The sequence below is a fragment of the Tamandua tetradactyla genome, chromosome 4, assembly GCF_023851605.1.
Source record: "Tamandua tetradactyla isolate mTamTet1 chromosome 4, mTamTet1.pri, whole genome shotgun sequence".
Lineage (NCBI taxonomy): Eukaryota > Metazoa > Chordata > Mammalia > Pilosa > Myrmecophagidae > Tamandua > Tamandua tetradactyla.
Window position 1 is genome coordinate 79,825,821 of NC_135330.1, and position 13,698 is coordinate 79,839,518.

General features: G+C 37.5%; 1 protein-coding gene and 1 non-coding gene across 2 annotated transcripts in view; one reads left to right on the top strand and one right to left on the bottom strand.

Annotated features, from left to right (window-relative positions):
• Nucleotides 1-10,734, bottom strand: part of SLC30A10 (solute carrier family 30 member 10) — a 45,304-nt gene extending 34,570 nt beyond the window's left edge. Inside the window, exon 1 of the mRNA XM_077157871.1 lies at nucleotides 10,190-10,734. Coding sequence (XP_077013986.1) covers nucleotides 10,190-10,640 — 451 coding nt within the window. The 5' untranslated portion in view covers nucleotides 10,641-10,734. The remainder of the gene's footprint in view (nucleotides 1-10,189) is intronic.
• On the top strand, nucleotides 4,737-4,807 carry TRNAS-GCU (transfer RNA serine (anticodon GCU)). Its single transcript has one exon. It is a non-coding gene; the product is annotated as a tRNA-Ser (tRNA).
• Nucleotides 10,735-13,698: the final 2,964 nt, after the last annotated feature.

Consider the following 13,698-nt stretch of genomic DNA (forward strand, 5'->3'; position numbering starts at 1 on the left):
TAACCACAAAGGGCAAGGACAAAATGCCAGAGGATGTTCTAGGGAAGATCTGCATGCCTGTTTCCATGAGGGGAAGAAGGAACAGAGTGAGCCCAGCTCAGACCCGCTGGGCCTCAGAGAATAGCTGTTCTGGGCACAACTCTTCCTGTGAGAGGCGAGCAAGTTTACAGTGAGGTAGCTATGAAGAAGCCTATCGTGACTAATATTCAAGCTATCTTCTCCAATCCAGCTATTATAAAAAACTGAGTTACTTTTTTTTATCACCATCTGACCATCTCTTATTTCTTAGTTATCAATTATTGCAAAGTGATGAGTATGTTATTTATTGGTCCCCTAAAATCCCAGTAATGTTGCTACTTGTCTCTTGTCAGTAACTGTAGAGCTAGCTGTAGGTTTTCCTCTTTTCTCTTCCTGCATTATCTCCAGGCAGTTTGCTCAGGTAAAGAATTTTACCGAAAACATAGATGGCCGGTCCAGATAGTTTCTTCTCCACCCAGACTTCTCTGTTACTCTTCATTGACCTGAGTATAGGGTCATCAATGAATCCCTCAGAACCACCTCACTTTTAGGGAACTGTGCTCCTTTCTCCAGATCTAGAGAGATATGTACCAGCTTTCAGCACTCTTCTTCAATTTGGTCTGAATTTCCTGGCAGATATTTTTCAAATTCTGTGGTTAGGGATTGAGTAACTTTAACTTTCTAATTCCACTGTGGATGGAATCCCACCTTTCATTTTTAATTAAGTGGGTTTTAGGGAGCAAAGTTAGTGTCTTATAGTAAACACATCCTTATTCCATTTCCTATTGGGACATTTGATACATTTTTAGATTTGTCATGGCAGGCAGAAAATAAGAACACAGATATACTTCATATAAAATCTTTTTTTTTTAATTCAATGAACGTATCTTCTCAGATATAAACAATAAATATCAGGGTATGGACTTTGGAAGACCTGCTAAGGAAAATAAGTTTCTAGATATTATTGTCTCATAAAAATGATGACAGAACTGTTGTACATTATAATTATCAGGAAATAGTTGCACACTTGAAAAAACAACACTATGCTGACTATCCAAAAGAAAAGCCAAGGATCAGATGACTTTGCAAGGGAATTTTACCAAATAGTCCAAGAAGAATTAGCAGCAATCCTGCTTAAACTTTTCAAAACAACTGACAAGGAGAGAACACCCCTTAATTCATTCTACAAAGCCAACATCACCATCATACCAATGCCAGATAATAACACATTTAAAAAATTACAGACCCATAACTCTTATGAACATAGAGGTAAAAATCCTCAACAAAGTACTAGCAAACCAAATCCAACAGCACATTAAAATATACACCATTATCAAGTGTGACTTACCCCAGGTGCACCATGGTGATTCAACGCAAGAAAATCAATGAATGTAACACACCACATTAACAGAATGAAAAAACCACATTATCATCTCAATGGATGCAGAAAAGGCATTTGAAACAATCCAGCACCCCTTCTTGATAAAAACTGGGAAAACTAGGCAAAAAAGGAAACTTCCTCAACATAAGAGACATGCATGAAAAACCTACAGCTAACATTATTCTTAATGGTGAAAGACTGAAAGTTTTCCATCTCAGATGAGAAACTAGACAATGATGCCCACTGTCACCACTGATATTCAACATTGTACTGGAAGTTCTTGCTGGAGCAATTATGGAAAGAAAAAGAAAAAGAAAGAAAGAAAGGCAAACAAATTGGAAAGGAAGAAGAAAAACTTTATTTGCAGATGACATGATCTCATATAGAGAAAATCCTTTAAAAGCCACAAGAAAACTCCTAGAGTTAATACATGAATTCAGCAAAGTGGTGGGGTACAAGGTCAACACCCCCAAATCAGTTGTGTTTCTATACAATAGTAATGAAAAATTGGCAGAAGAAATCAAGAAAAAAGTTCCAATTACAACAGCAACTAAAACAGTCACATAACTAGGAATAAATCTGACCAAGAATATAAAAGACCTATACCCAGAAAACAACAAAACATTGCTAAAAGAAATCAAAGAAGACTTAAATAAATGGAAGATATTCCACGTTTATGGATTGGAAGACTAAGACTGTAAAGTTGTCAATTCTACCCGAAGCGATTTACAGATTCAATGCCATCCCAATCAAAATCCTAATAACACTTTCGTAGAAATGGAAAAGCCAGTCATTACACTTATATGGAAGTATAAGGGACTCTGAATAGCTAAAGCCATCTTGAAAAAGACAAAGTTGAGGGACTCACATGTCCTGATCCTAAACTTTATTACAAAGCCACAGTAATCAAAACAGCATGGTAATGGAAAAACAACAGACCTATAGACCAATGGAATCAAATCGAGAATTCAGATATCAAGCCTCACATTTATAGCCAACTAATTTTTGACAAGGGGACAAAGACAACTTGATTGGAAAGTAGTAGTCTCTTCATCAAATGGTATTGGAAAAACTGGATGTCCATACGCAAAAAATGAAGGTGGACCCTTACATCACACCATATTCAAAAATCAATTCAAAATGGATCAAAGCCAGAATATATACAGAAATCCTACAACTCAACAATAAAATGACATACAGCCCAATTTAATAATGGGCAAAAGACATGAACTAACACTTTTTCAAAGAGGATATACAAATGGCACATGAAAAGCACATGAATGCATGCTCAGCTTCACTATTAGGGAAATGCAAATCAAAACCACAATGAGATACAATCTCACACCTACTAAAATGGCTGCTATTAAACAAACAGGCAACTACAAGTGTTGGAGAGAATGTGGAGAAATAAAAACTCATATACACTGCTGGGGGGAAGGTAAAATGGTACAGCCACTGTAGAGGATGGTTTGGTAGTTCTTCAGGTAGCTAAGTTCAGAGTTGCTTTACAACCTGACAATCCCATTACTCAGGATATACCCAGAAGATATAAAAACCAGGACACAAACAGACATTTGCACCCCAATATTCATAGCAGCATTATTCACAATTGCTAAAAGATGGAAACAACCCAAGTGTCCATCAACAGATAAATGGATAAACAAAGTGTGCTATATACGTATGATGGAATATTATTCAGGAGTAAAAAGAAATGAAGTCATGAAACACACAACAACAGGACATTATATTAAGTGAAATAAGCCAAACACAAAAGGGCAAGTATTTTATGATCTCACTAATATGAACTCATTACATGTAAACTCATAACGAAAGATCTAGAATATAGATTACAACAATATAGAATGAGGCTAGAGAAGGGGAGTGGTTGCTTAACACGTGCAGAATGTTTAACTAGGTTGAAGTTAAATGTTTGGAAATGGATGGAGGTGATGGAAGCACGTTAATGTGAGACTAATCAACAGTACTGAATGGCGTGTGAATGTGGTGGAAAGGGGAAGTTTAAAGTCATGTATGCCACCAGAAGGAAGGAAAGCTGGAGATTAACACCTGGAATTGTATAACACCTCTTGTGGCAGATAATGACTGTGATTCACCGTACAAATATTTTAAAGTTCTTTCATGAACTAGAACAAATGTACGACACTATTACAAGGAATTAATAATAGAGGGATATATAGGAAAAAATGTTCCTAATGCAAACTATGGATTATAGTTAACAGTAATATCTTAATATTCGTTCATCAACAGTAATAAATGGACCAGACCAATACTGTGGGTCAATAATAGGGGAGGACAAGGGGTATGGGAGGATTCGAATTTTCTTTTTTGTTTTGATTTCTTTTATGGAGTAACAAAAATCTAAAACTGATCGTGGTGATGTACCCACAACTATGATGTATATACAACTACACGGCTCACATGTACCATGAGCCATTGATTGTATACTTTGGATGGCTTGTGTGGTGTGTGAATATATCTCAGTAAAATTGCATTATAAATGGATCAGAGATTTAAAGATAACAGCCAGTACTGTAAAACTCCTACAATAAAACATAGGGAAGCATCTTCTGGACTTTGTGCTAGGCAATGGTTTCTTAGACTTTACACCCAAAGCACGAGTAACAAAACAAAAAACAGCTAAAAGTGTCCTCATTAAAATTTAAAACTCTGTGCATCAAAGGGCTTTATCATGAAAAAACAACAACAACCTACAGAATGGGAGAAAATGATTGTAAACCACATATCTAATAAGGATTTAATATCCAGAATATATTAAGAAATCCTACAACTCAACAATAAAAGGACAAACAATCCTATTTTAAAATATGTTTACCTGGAAAAAATATATTTAAAATATATTTACTTAAGCATCTGGCTAATAGAAAAAAATAATTATAAGCTTACATTTACCCCCATCTTCCTGGAAATTTAAGCTTCCCAGCAAGGAAAATGGGAATAATTTGCTCACTGGACTGGACTGTAGGGAAATATTTAAAAGGCAAAATATCTTGAGGCAAAAGAGAAGTAAGGAAATGCTAAGTGCTGGTTCTAAAATCAACTTCAGCTTAACTGGAGAACATCTGGTGCCTCAGTTTCTTTATCTGTAAATTGGAAATAACAGTCTAGTTATGAGCTACATTTGCATTACTATAATGAATGACATATTGACATTTTGTTACCATTAAAATGGTTTAGAAAGATAATTAACACCTTCGACAAAGTGCTACCTTCTCTTGAGCACTTAAAGATGAGAGTCCTTTGAAAAATAATGCACCATGAGGGCATTATTCTTTTTCAAAGGAAAGTATATAGGGATGCAAGGGTAGTTCAGTGGTAGAGTTCTCGCCTGCTGTGCGGGAGACCCGGGTTCAATTCCCAGCCCATGCACTTCCCAAAACAAACAAAAGAAGCCAACAAAAGCAATCAAACAACAAAAAAAGTCAATGAATGGTGCTGTAATAATGAGATACTCAAATAGAAAAAGAATGAAACGTGACTCTGCCATATGGCATACAAAACAAACAAAGAAAAGCATGTAGATTCTTTAAAATGGGTATAATGGTACTTGAGATGCACTCAGTGTGTATCTTCCCGAGAATGAAAGAAGTCCCAGAACATGCCTTTTTCGTTTACCCGTCCGGGCTCTTTCTGGTTCACCTGGCAAAGGATACCACTAATGCATCATAAGTTAGACACGTGTTCTTCGTGGTTTTCCCCCAATGGTCATGGATCTGTGTTGATCATATATATGACCAACAGCAAACAAGTACGAGTGTTGGTCAGGGATGAGGTGTGCTGCCAATCCATGGCTGGACTAGAGCAAGGGACTAGTCCACAGAAGATCTTACTAGTAATTAGTTTATTCCTTTTCCCTTCAGACCTTGGACATAATGACCACCACCATCACCTCCGCCACTATCACCTCTACCATCACTGCCACTTAGTGAGTGTGTACTATGTGCCATTGCACAAGAAGGAACTGAGTTTAGAAAAGTTTGAGTAACTTTCTGAAGGCACTCAGCTACCGGAATTAGGATTCCACTCTTGGTATATTAACGTGCACTTTTTGGCATGCATGTTTGGCAATTATCACCAAATAACTTTTCACTAAGCACGATTTCTTCTTCTTTTGTGGTTCTTTGCCAAACAGAGTAGGGTCTTTAATTAAGGGCCTAAACCCGAAGTTCTAATTTCTTTATATTCTACCATTAACTAGCTGCATGACTGTGGATGTGTCTCTGAATCTGCTTACTAGTCTGAAAAATGGAAATAGCAGGTATTCTTCCTACATTATTTTTTAAAACCTACAATTCTCAAATGCATGACATCTAGTGCCGTAATAATTGCCCTATGCTTTCACAGTGCCTGACAACAGATGTCAATAAACTTTCATTTTTCATTAAAATTTAACTCAGTTATCAGAACAGCCTCTTAATATTGGAAGAAAATGGCCGAGGACAAAGAGCTGGTCCCTTTCTCTTCTTTTTTGTCAAATGAAGGTGGTTTCACAAATGAGAAATGGCATCTATTTTTCAATCTTCCTTTGACCTTTTACATTCACTTTCTATAACTAACCCAGATCGCCTTCACTAGGAGAAAGAGAGCTGAGGGTTAAGTAAGCTGTCAAGAAAGTAAGGAAATAGTGATGCAAAGAAATGTATTAAGCATAAAAGTAAGTAGAAGGGTCTACTATGGGATAGACACTGTGGTATGCGTGTGTACATATCACTGACGTCTGATGAGAAGTTAATTGTTCAAAACCATGTTGGATTAGCTTGTGCTTGGAAAACAACGGTGGCTCTCAGACATGGACAAACTGTGAAGTAAACATCCTGCTTCTTAAAAATTATTTAATAATTATTGCGAATTCCCAAATATTCTAGCCCTGCTTCAGAACCAGAAAGACTTAACAACCTTTGCTTGAAACACTTTCCCTCTTTCCAGCTTGCAAAGCTGCCATTTGTGCAGTGTCTGAAATACATTCTCCATGATATTTGCTACTTGCCTCTCCTGAAAATCTCAGAGCCTTGCCTATTTTACTTGTCTCTGGATAAAATTTCCTGTAAGAAGAAAAAAAAGAAACCCAACTTGATTTCAGTGTCTACAGGACTGTCAGTGTGAAAGGTCTCCCATCAGCACACCAGCTCCAGAAATAAGTTTTAAATCAAAGCTGGGGAGGGCAGCTAATTCGCAGAATATTAAAAGCTTCCTCTGCAATGAGCTTGCCGGGTTCCTGTGCTGTCACTGCCTCTCATGCATTGGGTAGAGGAATATGATGCCAGAAGGTGGCTTGACAAAAAAGAGAGAGAGAAAGTAAACGCAATTTGGAATGAAAAGAAAATTAATTTAAATAAATTCGAAGGAAAGACATTTTTAATTTAAAAAATATATATTTCTAGGTTAACATAAATGGCAAGCCTATCTAACCTAGACACAAACAGATACAAAACGGAGCAAAAGCAATCAGGCTGGGAAAGTGAGCTGCACAAATTTACCTTTTGATTTTAAAACAAAGGTATAGCAAGGTAACTGTCCAAGTACATGTCGACGGCATAGACAGTTCTATTAGTCAAATTTTAAAGAAAACTCAGGCCTGAAAATTAATTAAAAATAAAATGCAAACATAAAAGATCATGTGAAGGCCAAATAAAACCAAATAAAGTAAACAAAGCCTATGGGGAAACTATAAACAAAGCACCCGTAGTGCCGAAGTCCAGGAAAAGAAAATACATGATGACAGGTATTTCTTAGGGTCTGGATCAACTTGGTTTTGCCCCCTTTTCCCTTCCTCCCAGTCCCTTCCCTAAACATCCTTACACATATAGCCATCATACTTTTGCACTTTCAACCTATTTTATTTGCTTTTTACTTCATGCTTGCAATTTTTCCTTTTTCCACTTCGCCTTTCACTTTAGCTAAAAATACCCACACCACCATCACTATCGCCATCAATTTCATACTTTGTCACATCCAAGGCACGGGATAGACTCACATCAGCTGGCTATGGATCCAAAACCTCCAAGCTCACCTCACCTAAATCTTCTAGACATTGCTTTTTCCCGGGATTTTTGTTTGTTCGTTTTTAAGTTTCTGACCCATATGTCTGATTCTCAGCCTACCTCATTATAAGAAAGCCAGGATTATTTAAAGTCCTAACTGTATATACAATCTACTTAACTGATATTTGATTTAAAGCTGGAGATTTTGATTAGTTTTTACGTCTCTATGATCTCAAAGACCTCAAAGATCAAATATAAGAGATACCAATTAGAAAACCAGACAGATAAAGCAGAACAAGTAAAAGATTCACAGAACCAGGAGGAGACATCAGCCTTGCTAAGTAAAAAACTCTCAGGCTATAGATTCCACAAAAAGAGCAGTAGGATGACCTGAGTTTGATCACTCGACAAGGCAGTAACAATGGTTCTTTAGTGTATAGTGCTACAAGCTAGGGTATGAGACATACAGAATTTCTTTTTCCAACTAAATGTAGACTGAAATTTTTGAAGTCAAGGACCTATTTTCCCTCATAATTTATACTGCCTTGTATACATTTATATGTACAGTTTATTCCTTTTAGTATTTTCTTCTTGAGATGTGAGCCAATCACTAGCACCAATTTATGAGTTATGACTTACCTGAATATTTACTCTTTTTCTCAAAATTCATCTAGGTGGTGGAAAGGATTTCAAACATATGGTTCAGTGAAAGTGATGAATAGGTATGAGGCAAATGCTAGGAAGTTAAATTGCAACCCTAAAATTACTTGGAGGGCTTAAACACTAAAATGTGTGATCAAAGAAGTCAGCAATATTAAAAACTACCAAAATAAGGTTGTTAACATGGAGCAGGGATAGTAAAGCATTAGCTACATGTATATAGTACCTATCATTTAGTTATTTAGTCAAACACTGCAAAAGAAGATAGATATTCTGGAATAAAGCAATAGAATCCCACATGGTTAGGGGAAAATGCTTGTCTTAAGCCATTTGTTATTATCTTATCATGGACGTAAACATTGGAAAGCATTGCTTCCCAAAGACCTGAGCTAGGACCTGTCTGAGAATCTATAAAATAGAAATATGGTCTCTACCAATCTTCATGTTGATCAAAGAGTCAGTCCCTTTGCCTAAACTGCTTTTGTTATGCAGGTATAAATATCATACATCAAGAGTAAAGGCAAAATTGGAACTGCTATGGAACAGCTTGAAAACATAATGGTAAGTTATGTTTTCCATTGTCAGCTTGAACCGTTTATTTGAAATCATCTTCTCTGCCTTAAATTTATACTTAGTAATAACAATATGTATATTTGTCTTACGTCAATCATTTGAATTTTAATATGTGGACCTTCAAATAGCAATTTTCACAAGACGACTGATGTAATGTAATGTAAGTAGCAACTGCCTTTTACAAAAAGATGAGCCCCTATGTAAGTGAGTCATTAGATTCAAGATAGATCAAGAACAGAGTTTCTTATTTGTTCCCTTTATACTTAGCAAATTATAGGTGCTCTCATAACATGCAGTCTAATAAGAAAAGTAAGAGAGATAGGATGAAGGACCAGACCAGACTGACATAATATTTAGTGGCAGGAAAGACAGGGGTAGTACAATCAAGAAAACGAGAATGCAAACTTAGACTCTTAGACCCGAGGCTGAGTTATATAATACCCCTATAGTGAAAGAAAACTAATCAGCATCATGTAAGGAAAACATAAAGTGTCTTAAAATCCAGTGGAGCAACTACAATTAAAGAATTACTATTTATCAAGTGTCTAATAAGTGCTAAACGCTTAGCATCTCATTTAGTCCATAACAGTCTCACATTACAGGTGGGGACTCACGCAGGCAAGGAGTTTAGTAACTTTTTTCCCACTGCCTGTTGGTAGAGGCAGGATTTTAATCTAGTCTGTTCCCATTATAGGAGTCCTTCCAAAAGAAGCACTGGCAATTTCTCAACTGCAAGTAGCTTTAATGTAAAATAATAATAATAATAATTCTTCATGTCACAATATAGTAAAGACATACACTCCTGCTTAATAAAAAAGCATCTTTCTGGTCTATTGTTCTCCTCTAAGACTTAATTTGGCCTCTGTGACAGATGGCCCACTGAGGCAGGGACCCATTCCTAAAGTCCTTGTAGAGATTCATGTGTAAATCATTTTCCTTTTTCTCAAATATGACAGATCTATACAAGAAATAAATGCGAATATTTCCATTCCAAACAGTTAAGGCTGCTAGGTCATCTTCTTTATTTTTTCTATCTTCATTTTATGTAGCATTACTTGGATATACTCCTAACAGTTTATCAGTCTAGTTGACTCCCTAAATTTTTCTTCCACATTAGCTGGTTATGTAGTGCAGTATTTTCTGAACATAGTTCTGTGGAGGCATTAAAATATTTATATTAAATTGAAACACTAGGTTTCAATTTAATCCACTTTCTTTCAGATTGCTCCCTATATGGCCAGTCAAGCACCTTTATTTCCTCTCTACCTGTCTGAACACACTTTTTCATTCCATGTGAGTAAAAAAGTGAAAAAAAAAAAGACTCTCAACCAGAAAGCGGACTGCTGCCAGTCAGCTCAGAGGGAACTCGGGACTGACAGGGACTTTTCTTCAGAGAACATCTCTCTGTTCAAAGACCATTTGTAAAATCAAGTGGACAAAAGGCTGACAGAATGAATTCGGCCTCTGCTAGAGAGCACCATTAGAGGTTCATGAGGACGCCGACAAGTTTGCTACAACAGTCTGAAGAGCTATTTACCTGTTTCAGGGTCTCCCTGGGGCCTGGGTGCTGTGCAGTAACAGCAGTCCAAGAAGACGATGTAGTTAAGAACATTGAAGAAAAGCCCGATAATTCCAGCACTGAGAACCAGCAGAGGTGCCTCTGTCTTCTGGGGATTGATATACCTTTTGACCGCTTCAATCAGGATGCTGAACATCAGTGCCACAGCAAAAATGGAGTTGCCAAACGCTCCTACGACATCTGCCCGGAGCAAGCCGTAAGTGCCATTCTTGTGCTGCCTGATATTGGTGGCTCTTATGCCAACCACACCTACAATCATGGAAACGCAGTGGGAAATGACGGCGAAAGCATCGGAGGCCAAGGAGAGGGAGTTGCCTATATAGGCGATGACTAGTTCCAGCACAAAAAGGAAGCTGCTCAAGACACACATGAGGATTAAACGGAAGCTTCTTCCAGAGTATCGTCCCATGGCAGCTCGGTTCTCTTGCAGTTTCTCTCACTTTCTTGGGAAGGCTGAGCCCTTACTGGAAGCAGCTACAGATTTAGTGATTACAACCACTGGATAGCTCTCTCCTTCAGCTTTCAGCACTTGTCATATTTAGAAATCACCTTTTATAGGTTGCTGTAAAGCCATAAAACAGTTTAAAGGGCAATTAAGCAAGATGTGTCATGTGAGTGGGGTTTATGAAAATGGAAGACACTGTCTTCAGATATGAGCTTGAGAGACTTTTTGTTTTGTTCAAATGTTTAATTATAGAAGTCAAGAGCCTGGCTGTCTTTGAATTGTGCAGAAGCTCATCAGTGGCTGCAACCTTTCCATCTTCCATGTGCTCCACAAAGTGTGCACTCTAACTGCTCATCTTGAGGCAAGTCATTTGATGTAAACAATTATATCTTGTCTACCTGAAAATAGTTTTGAATGCTATTTACTGTGTGGATTAGCGAATAGTCCGGGAATCACTAATCCAGAGATCACAGCTAGATCTGCGAAAGTGAAAGTGAAGCCAGGGAGATGTTTCTACTTCCTTGCCCATTGACCTGGAATAACCAATCACCGTACTTCCAAACATTCTCCATAAATAATACAAGGAAAACACCCCTCAACTTCATAAAAAGTAAAACACCTTTCAGCTGGGGGAGCTAAAGATTTACTCCCATTTAATTTCAGGAAGAAAGCCAAATAATAATTTCTTGATCACATTGATGCCAGAAAGGTTTTTTTGTTTGTTTGTTTGGTTTTGTTTTAATCTTATCAACTGTCAACTACTTATAACCCTGAAAGACTTACTGGTTCCTGAATATCTAAAACAGCAGCAGCCTCTATTGTTATGAGCAGCCTCCTTAGAAGTCCTATTAAATCTTTAAGGACATAAAGACAAATTAGTTTACTCATTCTTAAAGACAGCAAAGGCAAGCATGAAAGTAAGTTCAGGCCCTGGGTAACTGAATGGTCACATTTCCACGAAGCTGACCTGAATCTAGGATATATTTTGAAGTTAGAGTCAATAATATTTGCTGAGCAATTGGATGCAAGATATGAGAGAAACAGAATCGTAAATGTTGGCATTAGGATTTTGTCCTGAACAGCTGGAAATTGCAATTGAGATAAAGGTAAAAAGAAGGAAGCTGTTGTAGGAACAGTGTCGGGGGGCAAGAAGTGGAAATGATTTACAGTTTCAGGTGTCGATTAGACATTTATGTTGAACTATTAAGTTGGGAATTGAATAAAACAGTCTGTAGTTCAGGAGAGAGGTTCAGCCTGGGAGTTGGAAAATCCAACTGAAGCCGTGAGACTAGATGAGGTCACTAAGAAAATGAAAAGAGACAGAAAAGAGAAGAAAATATGAAGAGGCAAGAGGGAAAGAGCAAAGAGACCATAGGAGAGTGCAGTGTTTTGGAGGGCAAGGGAGAATGTGCTTCAAAGAGGAGGGAAAATTAATGGTAATAGTGCAAACAAAATAAGGACTGGAAATGACATCTGGATTTAACATTATAGAGGGCACTGGTGTCCTTACCGGCAGTCTCAGGAGAGCAGTGAGGGCAAACGTGAAGTGGGTTCAAAAGAATGGAGAAGAGAAATTGGAGATGGCAAGTACAGACAACCCTTTCAATGAATTTTATTCTGAAGAGAAAGGGATATGGATAGATCCTAAGACTGTGTATTCATGCTTGTATGCTGTTCTAGTTTGCTAGCTGCTGGAATGCAATATACCAGAGACAGAACGGCTTTAATAAGGGAGAATTTATTAAGTTGCAAGTTTACAGTTCTAAGGCCGTGGAAATGTCCAAATTAAAACAAGTCTATAAAAATGTCCAAATTAAGGCACCAACAAGAGGTTACCTTCACTCAACAAAGACCGATGAGGTTCAGGGTTTCTCTCTCAACCAGAAAGGCACATGGTAAACATGGCGATGTCTGCTAGCTTCTTCTCCCAGCTTCTTGTTTCATGGAACTCCCCCAGGGGCATTTTCCTTCTTCATCTCCAAAGGTTTCTGACAGCGTGGGCTCTCATAGTTCTCGTGGCTCAGTCACTCTCTCCAGAAATGTTTCCTCTTTTAAAGGATTTCAGTAAACTAATCAAGACTCACCTGGAATGGGTGGAGTAACATCGCCTTCTCATGAAAGGTTAATATCCACAATTGGGTGAGACACATCTCCGTGGAGATAATCTAATCAAGCCTCCAATTTACAGTACTGAATAGGGATTAAAAGAAACACTGCCTCCACAAGATGGATCACGATTAAACCTTGGCTTTTCTAAGGTACAGAATCCTTTCAAACTGGCACATATGCTAATGGAAAATTCCAGTAAGGAAAGAAAATCTGATGAGACAGGGAAGGATTGCTGTAGTGCTACCATTGAGAAGGTAAGAAGGGATCAGATTTAGTGCCCAAGTGGTGGAACTGGCCTTTGCTATAAGCTCAGACAGTCTGTAACAGTAAAGAAAGTAGAGTATATTGACACATGAGTATGTGGTGGTGGAAAGTTGTGGAAAATTGCTTTTATTTGCTCAATGAAATAGGAATCAAGATGATCAGCTGAAAGTAAGAAAGGGGGAGGAAGCCCTGGAAATTCGAGGAGAGGAAAGTTATGAAACAATTGTCTAAGAGAGTGAGAGAGTGGACAAACTAGGGAACTCTAGCACAAGGACGTATTTACCCACATCTAAAGTAATGGCACCATCATCACCAGCTTCCATGTGCTCCAAGATCTTCATTCATCTGACAGGTATTTCTTAATCACAAAATTTATGGTTGGTGATATACTTAGAATAGATTTTGAAATATTCCTATTATGTGCCACTTATTTTATTAAATATGTTCATATCATTTCAGTACTATTGATGTTCAGACTCTCAAATCTTCCAGTAAAGTTGAACAAAGAGACTAGTTTAACTTCACCTACTGAGCCTCAAGATAAATGTGTTTATACCTGTTATCTTAACTCTGGTGGTATGGTAGAAGAGGGTTGATTTAGTTTTTTATGTATTATCATCACAACTATAAAAGAATAGTCCTCATCATG